At 39.0% G+C, this 16,477-nt stretch overlaps 1 protein-coding gene and 1 pseudogene across 2 annotated transcripts in view; one reads left to right on the plus strand and one right to left on the minus strand.

The window, feature by feature from the left end:
* Positions 1–3,938, plus strand: part of LOC132098241 (long-chain-fatty-acid--CoA ligase 6-like) — a 30,718-nt pseudogene extending 26,780 nt beyond the window's left edge.
* A 42-nt stretch (positions 3,939–3,980) lies between these two features.
* Positions 3,981–16,477, minus strand: part of LOC132097435 (bridging integrator 3-like) — a 55,286-nt gene continuing 42,789 nt past the window's right edge. For both annotated transcript variants that reach the window (XM_059503145.1, XM_059503146.1), the window contains 3 exons: positions 15,187–15,328; positions 12,093–12,227; positions 3,981–5,277 (listed from right to left, as the gene is read on the minus strand). In XM_059503145.1, coding sequence (XP_059359128.1) covers positions 5,131–5,277; positions 12,093–12,227; positions 15,187–15,328 — 424 coding nt within the window. In that variant the 3' untranslated portion in view covers positions 3,981–5,130. The remainder of the gene's footprint in view (positions 5,278–12,092; positions 12,228–15,186; positions 15,329–16,477) is intronic.

A 16,477-nucleotide genomic window follows, 5' to 3' on the forward strand; every position in this document is an offset into this window, starting at 1 on the left:
GAATCAGTTTTGTCATTGAAGTAAAGCTGAAATTAAATATATAGTGTGAATGTTAAATGAAAATCTCAAACTTAAAAATGAGAAAATGTTGCTTTGGCAACTAACTGAAGTGAATTAAGTCTAAGATGAAGTATATAAATAACTGAAACTGAAATAAAGCTAAACAGAAACACTTTGGGAGCGCTTTAAATTTAGATCCCATTAGTTAGCGTTAATTAATGCATCAAAATTAGCTAACAATGAGGAAATTCATTTGTAACTTTTATCATAATCTTTGTTACATTAGAGAAATGCAACTTCAATCTTAGTTCCATATTAACTTAAGTTAACAGATACAACTTTTGATTTTAATAATAAGTAAATATAGAAATGTACATTAACAAAAATTAGTAAATTCTTTAGGTAGAGTATTTTTTTCATTTTTAGTTCATTTAAGCTTAAGTAGTTAACGAATGTTAACAAATAAAATCTCATTGTAGTGTTACTGACAAAAAAAAGGTAACATTTTATTTTAAGGTGTCCTTTTTACATGTAACATGTATTTACCATTATAATAACAATAAATTATGCATAATTATATGCAAGTAACACTAAGCCAGGCCCTAATCATAACCCTAACCATATAAGTAGTTAATTACTATTCAATACTTAAATATATAATTACACTGGACAAGGACACCTTAAGACTAAGTGTTACCATAAATAAGAAAAGCACAAAACAAAATTACTAAAACCTAAACTAAATTTGAAAAAAAAAAAAAGAAAAAAAAAAGCCAACTCCAAATATTAGTAAACAATATAATACTATGCAAATAACACTAAAATAGCACTGCTTGGGTGGTGTGTATTGAGGTGATATTCACCTGTATTGATTGTGATATTGACATACATTGTGTTTAATATGGTTTCAGATTTTCGAGGGTTATGGACAGACGGAGTGCACCGCTGGATGTAGCTTTTCTATGCCTGGTGACTGGAGTGCAGGTTCGTGTTCATGTGTCTTTATAAGCCTGCTTTAGTCATAAATGACATGGTTTTGAAAAAGTAGTACATAATATGACATGCTACATTATCCAAAATGTGCAGTGGTTGACATGCTTGTTTGTTTCCAGTGTGCACAAACGATAAGCCAAATGATCTTAATGTTCTCCTGTGATTCAGCAGTGTTTGTAAAGAGTCATGTTAGCTGTGTGTCTGATGTGTTTCAAGTCATGTCGGAGCTCCTTTACCCTGTGCTATGGTGAAGTTAACTGACATCCCTGACATGAACTACTACGCCAAGAATGGAGAAGGAGAGGTCAGTATCCAGATCACTGTGGAAAATTAACCCACCATGCAAACATGGGTACATTTTCTGCAATTAGGGGGAATTTTGGGCCTTGTCTACCAGCAATTGTGGAAGATGACCCATAACACTACGTGAGGAATACGTTTGTAAGATCAGTGAGCTGAAATGAATTGACTTCCCTATGTCGTTTAACACTTTGATTGTGTTATACGTGTCAGATCTGTATCCGGGGTCACAGCGTTTTCCGAGGGTATCTGAAGGATGAGGAGAGAACAGGAGAGGCGCTGGACGCTGATGGCTGGCTTCACACTGGAGATGTGGGACAGTGGCTGCCGGTGAGACCCTCCAGCTGCTTCACATCACTTAAAGCCATTATTAGCTGTTTGTATGCAGCATTTGTTTCTCCACTAAAGGGTTAATTCACCCAAAAATTGAAATTTTGTTCCCTCAAGTTGTTCCGATCTATGAGATTCTTTCTTCTGTTAGGCATAAAAACAAGATATTTGGAAGAGCATGTAGCTGGTGGCCATAGACTTCCATAGTATGGGGGAAAAAAATCTTATGGAAGTCGATGGGTACCAGCAACTGTTCGGTTACACACATTCTTCAAAATATCATCTTTTGTGTTCAGCTGAAAGAAAGAAACTCATACAGGTTTGGAACAAATTGAGGGTGAGTAACTGATGACAGATGTTTACATTTTTGGGCGATATATCCCTTTAAGACTTTCTGAATGAGACCTTGTGTGAACGTTTGCTGTCTCTCTGGTCTTACAGAATGGGACTTTGCGCATTGTGGACAGGAAGAAGCACATCTTTAAACTGTCCCAGGGCGAGTACATTGCTCCAGAGAAGATCGAGAACGCCTACACTCGCTGTGTTCCTGTTCTCCAGGTCTTTGTGCACGGAGATAGTCTACAAGTAAGTGTAGACACTTAAAGGGTTAGTTCACCCAAGAATGAAAATAGTATCATTAATTAGTCACCCTAATGTCGTTCCAAACTCGTCATTCTTATGGGTTTAGGACAACATGTGGGTGAGTAATTAATGACAGAATTTACGTTTTTGGGTGAACTATATAAGTACAGCAGTTTTGGGCATCAAGCTTAAACGGTAGGCCTATCGTTCAGTTTTCAGTGCAGTGACACTCACAGCAGCCTTTGTTTCTCTGTTTTTTTTAGTCTTATCTGATAGGAGTTGTAGTTCCAGACGCAGAGGTGTTCGTCGACTGGGCCACAGGAAGAGGGATCGTTGGATCATATGAAGAGCTTTGTCAAAATCCTGTGAGCTTTAATGCCATACACAATGCACACAAATTGATCTCCCATCTAGGGACCAAACTACATTTCAATATGTTCATATCTCTTGTGCACACACTGTAATTTCTCAAGATATCAATAGTTTTAAAGGAATAATTCACTTGAAAATAAAATAAAAAATGGCTGAAAATGCACTCATCCTCAAGCCTTCCAAAAGCTTGTCTTAAAGCTAGTTTCTTCATCAGAACAGATTTGGAGAAATGTAGGATTACATCACTTTCTCCCCAATGGATCCTCTGCAGTGAATGGGTGCCAAGAGACCAAACAGCTGTTAAAAACACCACAATAATACACAAGCCATCCACACCAATCCAGTCCATCAATGAATGTGTTGTGAAGTGAAAAACTGCATGTTTCTAAAAAAGTTCTTAACTTCAAACCGTTGCTTCTGACTGTTCATAATCCAAAATATTGCTTTCTAAAGTGAAAAAAATTGTCTTGTATGAATAAGGACCGATTTTAAGTAAAAACAATCCAAAACAGTTCTAACCAGATATGTTGGTGGGTTTTTATGTGAGAAACATACACATTGTGGATTATTGTGATGTTTTTATCAGCTGTTTTAGACTATCATTCTGACGGCACCCATTCACTGCAGAGGATGCATTGCGGATGCAAGTGATTTGATGCTGAATTTCACTAAATATTTCCTGATGATGAAATTCTCAGCAGATTTTCATTCTTGGGTGAAGTGTTCCTTCAATCTGAATGACGTTTCTCTCCGTCCCGTTTGACCGGCAGGATGTGATGAAAGCCGTGCTGGAGGACATGACGGCAGTGGGGAAGGAGGCAGGACTGAAGTCGTTTGAGCAGGTAGAGGAGCATTCTGGGATGTATACAGGTTAACTGACAGCATGTGTCAGTTATCACATACAGTATGATGTATGATTCATCATGCTTTGTTTTTAAAGATGTACAGAAGTCTAGCAGGCCAGTGTTCATCAGGATTGGGCAGCTTGTATTGTTGTTAAAGCATGTGCATAAAATATTCAAATATGCATTACTGCTGTTGTGAAGTGGAGGTTGTTTTGTTATGCATTGCCTCTGTACTTCCTGTGGGTGGAGCTGGTTCCACTCTAACAAGGGGGATATGAAAGAATGAAAGAACTATTCCTGAAAAGTCATGGATCTTTGGATATTGTTGTGAAATTGTTGACATTTGAAGGCCTTGGAGTCGAATGTTTTACACAGACATATAAAGCTGGATAGTTTCACGCGTGTTCATGTATATCAGAGCAGAGCTTCAGTTTCAGCTGCTTTCTCTCTCGTTCTCAGGTGAAGGACTTATATTTGCACTTATATTATACATGCACTAGACGTCATTTTGGATGAAAAAGGCAAGATAAATTAGTTTTTTAATGAACAGACATTGAATATCCACAACCAATTTAATGTAATGATGTTTGACAAGGAAACAACAGCAAACAATTTGTTTAAAGGAAAACAAATTTACAGACGAAAAATGCACACAATTTTGGGAATCGTAAGGCTATGGTCCAGAGAATTCAGTGGTTTTCGATTATTTTAGAAGTCAAACATTTCTTTTAAAAGCAAAGCAGTCAAATATTGTATAATGCTTACATTTCATTGCTTGGTACACAAAGGAATAAAGGCAACAATTTACTGTGAAGGCACATCCGAAATATTGTCAAACCGAACCAATAATCTTTTGGTTATACGATCCAGACTCTTCCAGTTTAAAAACTTCACTACATAGTGATTGTCAGTAACTGATGCTATTCACAACATCAATGAGATGAAAATGTGTGGCTTAAATAATTGGCCCTTGTACATTATGGCTGTAAGACTACTGGTAAATGTGTATAAACCGGTCTTTCCTTCATTACAAACACAATGAGCACAAACACAGGTCAGATACAAAAACAAAACAAATGAAGAATGTTTCCCATGTGTCAGCAGAGGGAGGCAGAGTATCATTGAAATACATGCAGTTCATCACAGAATCCACACCAGACTAACATGATTTCTGTTAACTGACAATCGCACTGTAACAGTTTTCCAACTATTCTCCTCACTATTGCAGTGTTACACTTTTTTCTGAAGATCCTTTAAAAAGCTGAAGAACATACTGTTGTAGTGTTTGAATGCTACAGAAAACAAAATATTCACATATAAAAAACGAATATTTAGCATGTTATGGTTTGAATAAATTGGCCTGTGGTCAATGGGAAAGCTGTAAGATACATGTCAATTATCTGTTAAAAATTAAATTATTGGTCAGTTATAGTAACTCTATTAACAAAAAGAAAGGACAAGACTAGATAAACCAAAACACAGGAAGTTAACAAAGTGACTGGAAAAAAGAAAAGGTAATTAATTCCAGCTGAGAATCTGAACACGTTTACAAATTCCTTTTACAAGTTTTTACTGCACCATTGGTGTTTTCTGACGGCTTCATCGGACAAAAAGATATTCAAAACAAAGACTTCTGCACTATCAACAAAAAAAGAGAAATAAATTAAATGACTTCATTAAAACATCAGGGTAAGACCCGTTTTGGGTCTCAGTCGTCGGCCACGATGGACAGCGCACGCAACTCGTTCAGTTTGGCCTCGTTCTCTTGCTTTCTCTGTTCATCTGTCAGAGCGCCCTGATCAATCTGATCCGTCAGTTCAGTGAAGATCTTGTGCATCTCTGTAAAATAAGCCACCTGACAGAAAACAAAGGGAAAGAAAGGTCAAGTACACACACACATTATTTTTTTTTTTACCATTAATAAGGACATTTCATACAGTTTTTCACCCTTCCAATCTGAGTTTTCAGAACGTTAAAATATGATCCAGTATGCCTCTGAACAACTTCCTGTTTCTTTGTAACTTCAGGCCACACACTGCATGAGTGGTGTAATCGATCATTTTTGTAGTCACAGGGAATGATGGGAAAAGTAGTTTTGCAGATCAATATGGTATTTGCATGCTGAGTCCGAAATTCTCGTAAAAAATGTTCACACATTAAAAAATAAACCGGACCTCACTTAAGTCTGCCAAAATTAAAAATTAATAAAATAAATTAGGAGCAGGTTTGATTTTCTTGTTTTTGCAAGGATGAGGAAAAAAAATTCACAATTGTCAGACTCAGTGTGCAAGTACCTTTATTCTAATCTGGCTAATTTAATAACATTTTCTGGAAATCTTAATCACTATCACATAAAATGTGTACACACAGTTAAGATACACAAATCCAGCTGCATATGATCAATGCCACCTAAAATCTGACATGATTATAATTGACACGTCCCTAAAAGTCAAAGCCACTCCCCTTCATAACGACACACCCTTAGAGCTGGAAAGTCAGACTTAATAAAACCCCCAAGATTCCCTACTGCGATGGTCTTCATCATGTAAATATGCTCTTTTCTGACAGGACACAGCTCAGTCTGAACTAAAATAGAAAATGACTGCATATCTGAGGCCTTAATTTGTACAAGAAATCACTTCATGCTAAATAAAGAACTTAACTTTTTCCAAAGAAGGGATATTCGTGGATATACACTCGTGGGTCTGTGGGTAGCAGGTGACCCTGATCTCCTGCGATCGCTGTGTGAGCGAGCGAGTGTCAGCTGAAAGCTTTCTTGACACGTCCCGCCCCTGCTCTTCCCCCGGCCCGTGAGTCAGGGGTCCCGCGAGAGACGCTTTGATGATTAATAGCCTTTAATCACATTACAAGACTCCAGGAGGAGTGGGCCGCCATTGAAAGCGCTGGGAAATACAGCTGCTCGGCTCTCAAACCTACACACAGCACATTTATTCAAGCTGATTACTGTATGCTCTCGCAAACAAATCCACATCTACCATGGCCTTAAAATCCAGTGAGAGAGAAAAAAAAACCCAACATTCTCAGGACAATACGAGTGGTGCAAAACTCATGCTACAGTATGTGGCTGCTAAGGTTTTCGAAGCGGGTTTAAGCTTGTGGTTGCCAGGGTGTTCTGAATGGTTGCTAGGTGTTTTCAAACCCTAATGTCTTTCCTTAAACAGACAAAACAAAAAAGCTAAACAAAAATACAAAAACTACAAAATTAAGGTTTGTTGAGATCACTGACCCTAAATATGAGCAATAATAATAGCAATACATCATTTAGCAATACCAGTATGAATGTTTCTGGAAAGCAGAGCCCATAAAAGCAAAATCTGAGTGGGAAAGGTTTGTCTTTTACATGGGATGATCAAACTGAAAAGCCATTTCCTCTTGTTAGCTAGAGATACACAGCAGAATTTCGACTGATGAATGCAACGCAACTCCATTGTTCACACAGGAGCCATTAGGTTCAGACACCCACAGATTGCAGACACTTTTTAAGGTTTTCGTAGGGGAGATGTATAAATGCGGCACCAAACACTGTGATGAAGCACATCTCTTTTGAATAGATTGTGTAAACTGCCTCTGGGATTGCTCGAAATGACTTCAGACTCTAATCAAAGACTCCACGCTGGCCGTCAGTGGCACTCTGTGATCTATGAGAGGCCAGTTCCTGCCCAGTGCTGAATGGAAGCGGATACTGGTCTGTCCTGTTTATGGTGGTCTCACCACATGAAGAACGGAGAGGGGATCTGTTTGCCGTGCAGCACGTGGGGCTGGAAGGAAAACTAGTTCAGAGGAAAATCCGCCTTGGACCTGTCAGAGATCAATCAAAACAACCAATGAATGATGCCGCCACACACAAGCTAAAATGCAGGTACAGCACCGTATTTATGTCTCGGCTTCAGGCGGCACACCCACGGACCGTTCATGAGCCGTATGATACATGTTGGACAGACAGGAGCTTTCTTGAAACAGCAAGCTCAAATTTGATTGGTTGGTTTTGACGCAGTGTTTGGTAGTCAAGGCATATGGTCTGTAGAAGCTACTTTCCAAAGATTCAAGTTAGTGTAGTTCATGGCATCACTTCAATAGTTTAAGGCAGTTAGTAGAAAGAAACCGTGGCATCCCCAATAACTGCCCAATCCTGCTTTCATTCAAAGTTAAGTCCATTAAACAATCTGTACTTATTACTTTCAGATGGAAGGATATTCTGACCGCAAAGTAAACACACATTTCCAGTCATTCCTTTGCTGCTGTCTGTTTAACTATTTGTGGAGACAGCTGTGCCATGATTCAAATGAGATACCACACCAATCTATTATTGTGGTTTCACTGATTTCAGATTTATCGCTCTTTAAAAATCACACACAGAAAAAACAAAATCAACTGTGGTTGTCGTTGAACACATCATCCAGACAGACCCTTCCTGTTTAAGCGGGTGATTCTTGACCAGAAAAAGCTTCAAAGGGAATAACTATTTATCCTTCTGTCACACACACATTAATATATTCTAAACACATGGCTAATTAACTAATTAAACATATGGACACACAAATTGTAACACAGTCTACACTGTAAGTCACAGATGTCCGTCTACACATTTACCATCACATCACCTCCGAATTCTCAATAACCACGGACCAATAAGCTGTAATCAAAAGGCTACCTGCTAAGAGACAATAAAGTGAAAGCAAAATTAGGTAAAAATATGTCAGCTTTGTAATGGAAATCCATTTGGGACAATTATTGAATTTGTAAAACTGTCCACTCATCCATTTTCCACTTGTCCTCTATAGGCCAAGGCCGGGAAATACTCCCTGGATGGATGGCCAGTCCACTGCCTGGCTAAAGCTAAAGTCCAGGACAACAGCACATGTGTGGGTTATTTGGGTGCTCAGAAAAAAAAGGTCCAATAAGTAGTGTGAATACACAGAATGAGTTCATCAGTGCTCATGGTCAATAGGCAATACTCCATTGCAGATGGTAAATGGACTGCATTTATATAGCGCTTTCAACAGACCCCATGCCCATCCAAAGCACTTTACAAGTTGCCTCACATTCACCCATTCACTCACTCATTCATAAACCGACTGCGGTGTCAGCCATACAAGGCGCCATCCAGCTCGTTCGGGAGCAGCTGGGGTGAGGTGTCTTGCTCAAGGACACCTCGACACTTGGTCAGGTGGAGCCGGGGATTGAACCACCAACCTTCCGGTTTGTAGACAACCTACATGAACCACTGAGCCACTGCCATTATCAATTTGTAGCAGTAAATAAAGAGGTATGGTATCATATCAATCAATTCAGTATGAATCAATTCAGTACCGCAAGGCTCAGTACTAGGACTGCCATTGGTTTCCACTGTCCAGAAGATGAGGTTTGTGAATATATTTTGTATGTGTCCAAAGATTTCCCACTTGTATGAGAAGTCAAGACTAAAAGCAGTGGGAAACAAGTCTACATGTGTAAATTTGGCTCATTTCGAGGCCATCCAGGATGTTTGTGCATGCATCTTTCTTTAGGCCAAATATCTATTTGTTCTCATCCCCTGATATAAGGCTGCGTGTATGTGTGCGAATGACTCAGCAGTATGAGGGACTCTCAGCATGACTGAATGTTCGGTGAGTCAAACTGTGACCCACTCCAGGACTACTGGAACCACAAACACACACTGCCTAATGTGACGTCCATCAGATACAGAGGGAGGCAGCGTCTCCACACCGCACCTATAGTAAGCAGTCTCGGGAGTCCACCTACACCCTCTATCTGACAGAAACAACCTCCTCTACCTTGTCACATTGAGCTGCTTTTGGTTGACTGTGTCTTGGAGTATGTGGGTTGGAGGTATGGCACTCCGGGTTACTGAAAGCACTTGATGAATGAGACTCGGTCATCTGTTAGGCCTCTCTCTCGCGCTCTCGCTCTCTGCTGCCCATCTGGTAGCTGAGAGCTCGAGGAAAGACTACATTTCAGGCCTGATCTATGATCAGCTTAATGCATTCAAGTGTTCATTTATTTATAACTTTTTTTTCCCACAGAGCACCCACATCTGGTTTTCAATAGAGCAAATGACAAAAGCGTAGCATCACAAAGTGTCGCTACACAAAAAGAATCACAAAAGACTCTTATCTCCATTAAGTTTGCAATGGTTTTGGCTAAAGGAAGTTTGATGTTGTTCCATCCATGACATTTACAAGCTGAATTCAACTGCTGCTTACTAGTCCATACTAGTAGACCAGAAGACAAAATCAGCTACTAGATGAGCCAGTTATTAAAATATATATCCTGTTATCAAATAGATAGTTCTAGTTCTGGATGCTGATTGGTCAATACAGCGCTCAAGTCTTTCTAAAATACATATAAGTGATGATGTACAATCAGATGGTAATCTTTGAAAAAATAACTGACTGGTTCATCATCCACTTTTTTTTTTAGCATTACCAAAAGGTGCAAATATTTTTTTCTTTTTTCCCCTTGGAGTGATGCCATCAAAAAAATATTTTTGGTTCCTTAAATTTGCAGTGAACAGATCTTAAAAGAATTATTCTTAGTGTGAACAGCACTTCATAATCTAAAGAAACTTTTTCCAAGATAAAGAACGCATGATGCATAATGTTAAAGGTTCTTGATGGAACCATGACAATATAGATCCTTTATTTTTAAGATTGTCGGGACGTAACTGAGATGCGATGCAGGCCAGATTCAAACATGCATGCCCTACACGAGCAGTACAAGCTACCAAGCACTGTGTGTATGACGGCATTGTTTGTCGTCATGAAGGCTGCTTCCCATTTGGTTAATCCTTCTCAGGTTAATCAGATAACACAAAATCAAACCTATTAACACTTGACGCATTCACATTAAGAATCATCTCCTAAATTAAGTAAATGCATAAAAAAACACTTCATTTAAACTTTCTAGAATGTAATGAATACTACGTGGGCAAATCTCAAAACCAGTCAGAAAAATTTTGATTATTGTAATATAGCAACATTTTTACAAATTTGTATACATGTAGTTATTATTCTTCATTCTAATAAAATTTTAAATAGTAAATTGTATGAAAATTATTATTATGTAATTCATCTGTTATACCAGACCTATAACAATAGTGCATGTTCAAGTTAGGAGAGGCTTTCTCTCAAGATGGCATTTTTTGGGATCATAGGGCACTGGATCAGGTCCTGACAGATCTCGGCTTCCCGCTCTGCCCTGAGCCGTAAAGATTATGGCTCTTAAATATGTGATTAACCCACCAAGAAAAGGCCTGCTTGGACTATTCAGCTTTAACACCAGCTCACAGTTAAGTTAGTGTTGTAAAACACATTGTGTAAAATAGGTTATATCCACCGTACTTACAGGATACGTTTGACTCAAGAGGCAGATGACAGCAGAGCTGATCCATTAGTTTAAAACATACTATTGTTTATGCTTCTTAATGCAACTATATTCAAGTTTAAGTCCATGTGTACTGATATCATATGTGATGTCTGAATAGACTGCATTCTCTCCACTTATTCACACACAGGTGCACCAAAAAGCATTTGAACACCTGTAAGAATATGAATTCATTATTATCCATCAAGCCAGGAACAAAACCAAAGTCGCTTAAGCATCAATATTTTCTGTTTTGGTTTTGAAGGGGATTGGGTGGGGGGTCTCGGTTCAGACACACATGCAAAATAACATCATGACATGGGAATAATAATCACATCCTAACACTGTGAAAATGTCAGAGAGGGGGTAAATGCGTATGTCCTGAAGATGAGTCTGTGTGTGTTGACTTGGCTTTTCCTCTTTTACTAAATTCATTAGAATCTAATGTTTAGCTCTCTCTCACACACACTCTCCTTAAAATAACACACAGTCTGAGCTGTGGACATAAGCAGGCAGGATTGTGGGGGTTAATCACATTAGAGAGAGGGGAAGTGTGTAGAGTGAGACAGTGTGTGAGCACAGCATAAAGGAGTGTTTTTGTGTTTGTGTGTGTGTGTGTGTGTGTTACTCAGGGTTAATCACATTAGATCTGGGTGGAGGGAGCGTAAGCTTTAAAATTTACTACTGTGCGTGTGTGAGGGTGTTTCTTCAAACTTGATTTTTATTGATTTCGATTTTTGGCTTTTGATTCATATTAAAAACAACACGATTTTTTTAAACGAATATCATATAACATTTTAACAGGACAACTTTAAAATTGTCTTTTATGCAAATATTTTGTTAAACCCTTGTCTCAGACTTTTGTCAAACCAGCCGTAAATATTTAATAACAGCCACAACGTATTTTTATACATACACATTTTATTTTTATATTTTCATGTAAAATACGTACAATGTTTTTGTTTGTGTATATTCAAAACTGCATCATCCATGTGTTAAACTTTAAAAAAAATTTTTTAATTGAAATCACTGGACTATAAATAATCAACAAGACGTTTCAGTGTCTATCCAAACATCTTCATCAATTGTAAAAACAGGAAATTACTCCAGCAAATATAGGGGAACCGAGGTGAGGACTGAGGGGACTGAGGAAGTAATTCTTTGTGTTGTGTTAAACAAAATATAAATGTATGTTCCCAGAAAATCCATGAAATGGCCCAAATAACCAACATGGTGTATTTTAGCTGGAGATATTTTGCGTCTGAGCTGGGTGCATTTGAGGCTCACCTGAGCTCGTATCAGAGCCTCAAAGCTGGGCTGAAAGTAGTCGATGCGGCTGTTGTAGAACTTGGGCATCTCGTCCAACAGCTGCTTGTTCTTGGCTTCAAAGTCTTCCCTGATAGGCTTCAGTTCTTCCCTGGCCTAAAAGCAAAATACACACACACACACACACACGCGTAATCCAGCAATGAATAAAACCAAGACTACTGCCTACTCCAGAATGACTTGCCAATTATTAAAGCATGCTGTTATGGTGTGTCATTAAAATAATAACAAAAAAATTGTATGATGCCAGGATATTGTAAAGGGTGTGGAGGTGGGCAAGCATTGTTGATGATGCAATCACCAATCAGCACAGCGGAAGGGAGGGGAAAGCAATCTAGAAGTGCTGACCTCTGCTAGGATATGACCTGCTTTCTATATATGAAACAGCCCATGTGTAAATGTGATTGCACACACACTATCAGTTCTCCTATCCTCTATGGCCCTGCTGAGTCCTTCAGTGTGTGTGTGTGTGGGCGATGGGCTGTTCATGTATGTTGAAGTTTTCCAGGCATCCGTCTCTATCTGTTTGCGCACGTATGGTCCTTCACATGTCAACATACACATGCATAATGACCCAGAAGTGTTCAACAAAAAGAACAAACAATTATTTGTTTGCTCGCGTTCGCTGGATCGTGTTACCGTGCGCAAGTGAGCCTGTGTGTGTGTGTGTGTGTGTGTGCGAAACCCAATTATCCCGCAGTGTGTGTTGAGCGCAGCCTCTTGAAAAAGTACAGCTGAGTTGAGAGGCTGTTTCTCTTGCGTGGGTGAGTTTGCTCGCATGTATACATGTGCTCTGAATACTTCTGCGTCCATCCAGCGCAGCTTCCTTCACTTGTTGCTACGTGCTAAAAAAAAATCCCGCCAGAACTGTACGCGAGAGGACGGATGATAACAAACCCGATGACTCTTAAGGTCCAGCATACTCGAGTATAAGCATCCACTACAGGAAGATGTATAAAGACCTGAGAAAAACTGTGCTGTGTGAAGTGTTTCGTAGTTCAGGTGGCTTTGTGTTTTTTTGAGCCCCAGCTGAAGTCAATATGAAGTCAAAGTGCTGCTGCAAGGATTATGTATTTTTGGAGGTCGATACCCAGAAATGAATTTTTTTTACTACTTCCGGCTCCTTAGTCTCATAGTCAATGTTTTTTTTTTTTATGGGTTCTTGGATAAATGCCTGAAATAAGGTCACGTTCACAGCCACATTGTGCATGGAATCATGTTAGAAACTCAAACATTCAAGAAAAATGAGTTCTGAATATTATTTCATGTGGAAATGTATGTGGATGCAGTTATGTGCGACAAAGGACAAAGGCCTCTAGTTTAAAAAAAAAATATATATATATATATAAAAATAATACAATATGATCTCGTTATTTATTTTCTTAAATAGGGGTATGGCAGGACATAAAATTACGTGTTTATATGTGCATACGCATATTTTAGAATAAACAACTGTACGGCAGTACTAGTGATCTACTACAGCAACTCAATGCATATTAAGTTTTAAAAATAGTTGTATTTTGTCAGCAGTTATATGTAGGGCTGCACGATGTGTGGTTTAAGCATCGATATCGCGATGTACGAATCCACGATAGTCACATCGCAGTTATTCATTAACTGTACGGGCCAGCTGCTCCCCGTCCCTTGACGAATGTGATTCGCGGATTAATTGCAAAGCTTAACCATCATAGAGTGAAAGTTTATCATTTGCATGTGTTTTTAAGTCCTGTCAGTTTAACAGGGCAGAGAGAGAGCACGCGCGAGAGAGAGAGCGTGAGAGAGAGAGAGTGCGCGCGAGAGAGAGAGAGTGCAAGAGAGAGAGAGCGCGCGCGAGAGAGAAAGCGCCCGCGAGAGAGAGAGCGCGAGAGAGAGTGCGGGCGAGAGAGAGAGCGCGAGAGCGAGCGCGCGCGAGAGAGAGAGAGAGCACACGCGCGAGAGAGAGAGAGCACACGCACGAGAGCGAGAGCGCACGTGCGAGAGAGAGAGCGCGAGCGAGAAAAAGAGAGCGCAAAAGAGAGAACACGAGAGCGAGAGAGAGAACGCGAGAGAGAGAGCGAGAGAGAGAGATGTGTGTAAAGTGATGTAAATGAGAATGTAAGTGTGCTCACCCCATTTTTGTTTGTAAGAAAAAATTTGATTAGATTTCATGTCGCAATATATATCGCAGAAAAATAAAATATCGCAATGTCATTTTTTCCCAATATTGTGCAGCCCTAGTTATATGTCATATGACCTTTCTGATACATGTTTGTTGTGGATATGGTTTCATATTATATAGCTCCTCATACACAGGTTGAATTTTAAGACAGAAGCTTAGAGATTCATTTAAAACTTTAAAACTTGTCCCAATAAACATTTGTGCTGAAAAGTCATACTCGGAACAAACAAGCCTTAAGATGTGAGATTTATCCATATATAAGGAGCCAGAATAAACCTTGTGAAAATAAGCAACTGTATGTGGTCTATTAAGGCAGAATATAGTGTGATGAAGCCAATGATGGCCAAGTATTTGCAACTCTCATTATAGCGGATAGGCAGAAGGAATGAATGCCCCATCTTTGAGTTAAAAACAAAATCATCTTTTACACAGAGTTTATTTAGTATAGATTATGCATGAGCATTAGTTGGGCAAGTCTGGAACATAATAATCTGTCATTTGATTTAAGGGTTACCTTGTATTTTAACGTGTCCTTGTTACAGTGTATTTACACAAACACTGGGTAATATTGATTAACAACTTGTACATACCAAAGGGTTAGGGTTTGGTTTTTAATTTACTATTTTTACTACCGTAAATACATTTAATATGTGCCAAGGTTGCATTAAATTAAAATGCTACCTATCTTTCCCTGTTCAAGTAAAGAAGAGCTGTATGTTTAATCTACACAGAAAACAGCTACCTGGGGCGTTACCGACATGACCGCCGAGTGAACTAACTTGAATTAAAGGATTTCTGGGATTAGCAGGCGATCAGTCACTCGTCGAAAAATGAATGGCTGAAATTGTGATGCTGTTGGAAAGGAAGTCCTGCCTTGAATGGAAGAACTGGTTGTACCTGATGGAGCTTGACCATGATGGGCCCCGTCTTCTCTTTTTCTTCATATTTCTCCACTTTAGACTGGAGTCTCTTATAATCTTGAAGAGCCTGCTCCCTGCGTTTTACCGCCATGTTCAGACTTGGAAACACACTGCTGTACCTGTGTTCACACAGCACAGACAATGAAAATAATCAACGTGCACATAACACGTACATAACACACACACACAAACACACACACATTACAAGGCAAATCATTAAAGGGTCAGTACACACAAAACTGAAAATTCTGTCATCTTTCTCCAAATCTGTATGAGTTTCTTTCATCAGCTGAACACTGAAGAAGATATTTTAAAGAATATGCTACCAAACAGTGGCTGCTCCCCTTGACTTCCATGGTATTTTTTATTCCATACTATGGAAGTCAACACACACATTCTTCCAGACATTTTCTTTTACAATCCATAGAAGAAAAAAACTCATACAGGTTTGGAAGATCTTGAGGGTGACAGATTATGACAGATGATCAGTTTTGGGTGAACTATCCCTTTAATAAGACAGAGGTTATATCACTTTCCCACCATGACACTGTCCCCACTGTATTTTGAGTTTTTTTAAGTATTAGTTTTTTTCTTAAATATTTATTTAAGTAAAAATAATAATTATAAATAATTTAGTTCAGAAGAGAGCATACACTATAATTAAAATCTGAACGCAGCCACAATGCTGCGTGCCAAGAGACAGTCACATCACAGACCAGCATCACCACATCATCTCTTCTCCCCGTGCTGCGTCTCATTAAAGAGGAATCAATGGGCCCAACCGATGAGGACGGACAACTGACAGTCAACCTGAAAGCCGGCATCATATCTATTTTAGATGAGAAATTTGAAGCTCTGCCAGAAGCAAGCCGACAGCTTATGCACAAGACAACATTCCTGGACCTGCGCTACCGGGATGACTACGACCTGAATGTTGGAGACCAAGAAGAAGATAGAGGAAGAAGCGGTCATCCTCGGTAGGAAAGCACAGTCAATGTACCCCATGAGAGAAGAGGGAGAACAAAATGAGGAGGAAGCCGACGTCGAGCTGCAGCCCAAAATAATTTTTTTTTGCAAGTTTATTAAAAAGAAAAACAGGCACTGCGACAGTAAATCTGACTAATCCAGAAAAGGTGGTGACGGAAGTCATTTATGTAGGCTAATTTTGGAAGTTTTTCTTTTATATTCTTATTTATCTTATTAGTTTCTTATTTCTTTGGTTTTATCTTATTTAAACAGAGTAATTTATTCAGGCCTATTTTATTCTT

Source organism: Carassius carassius, chromosome 21 (assembly GCF_963082965.1).
Source record: "Carassius carassius chromosome 21, fCarCar2.1, whole genome shotgun sequence".
In the NCBI taxonomy this organism is placed as follows: Eukaryota; Metazoa; Chordata; class Actinopteri; order Cypriniformes; family Cyprinidae; genus Carassius; species Carassius carassius.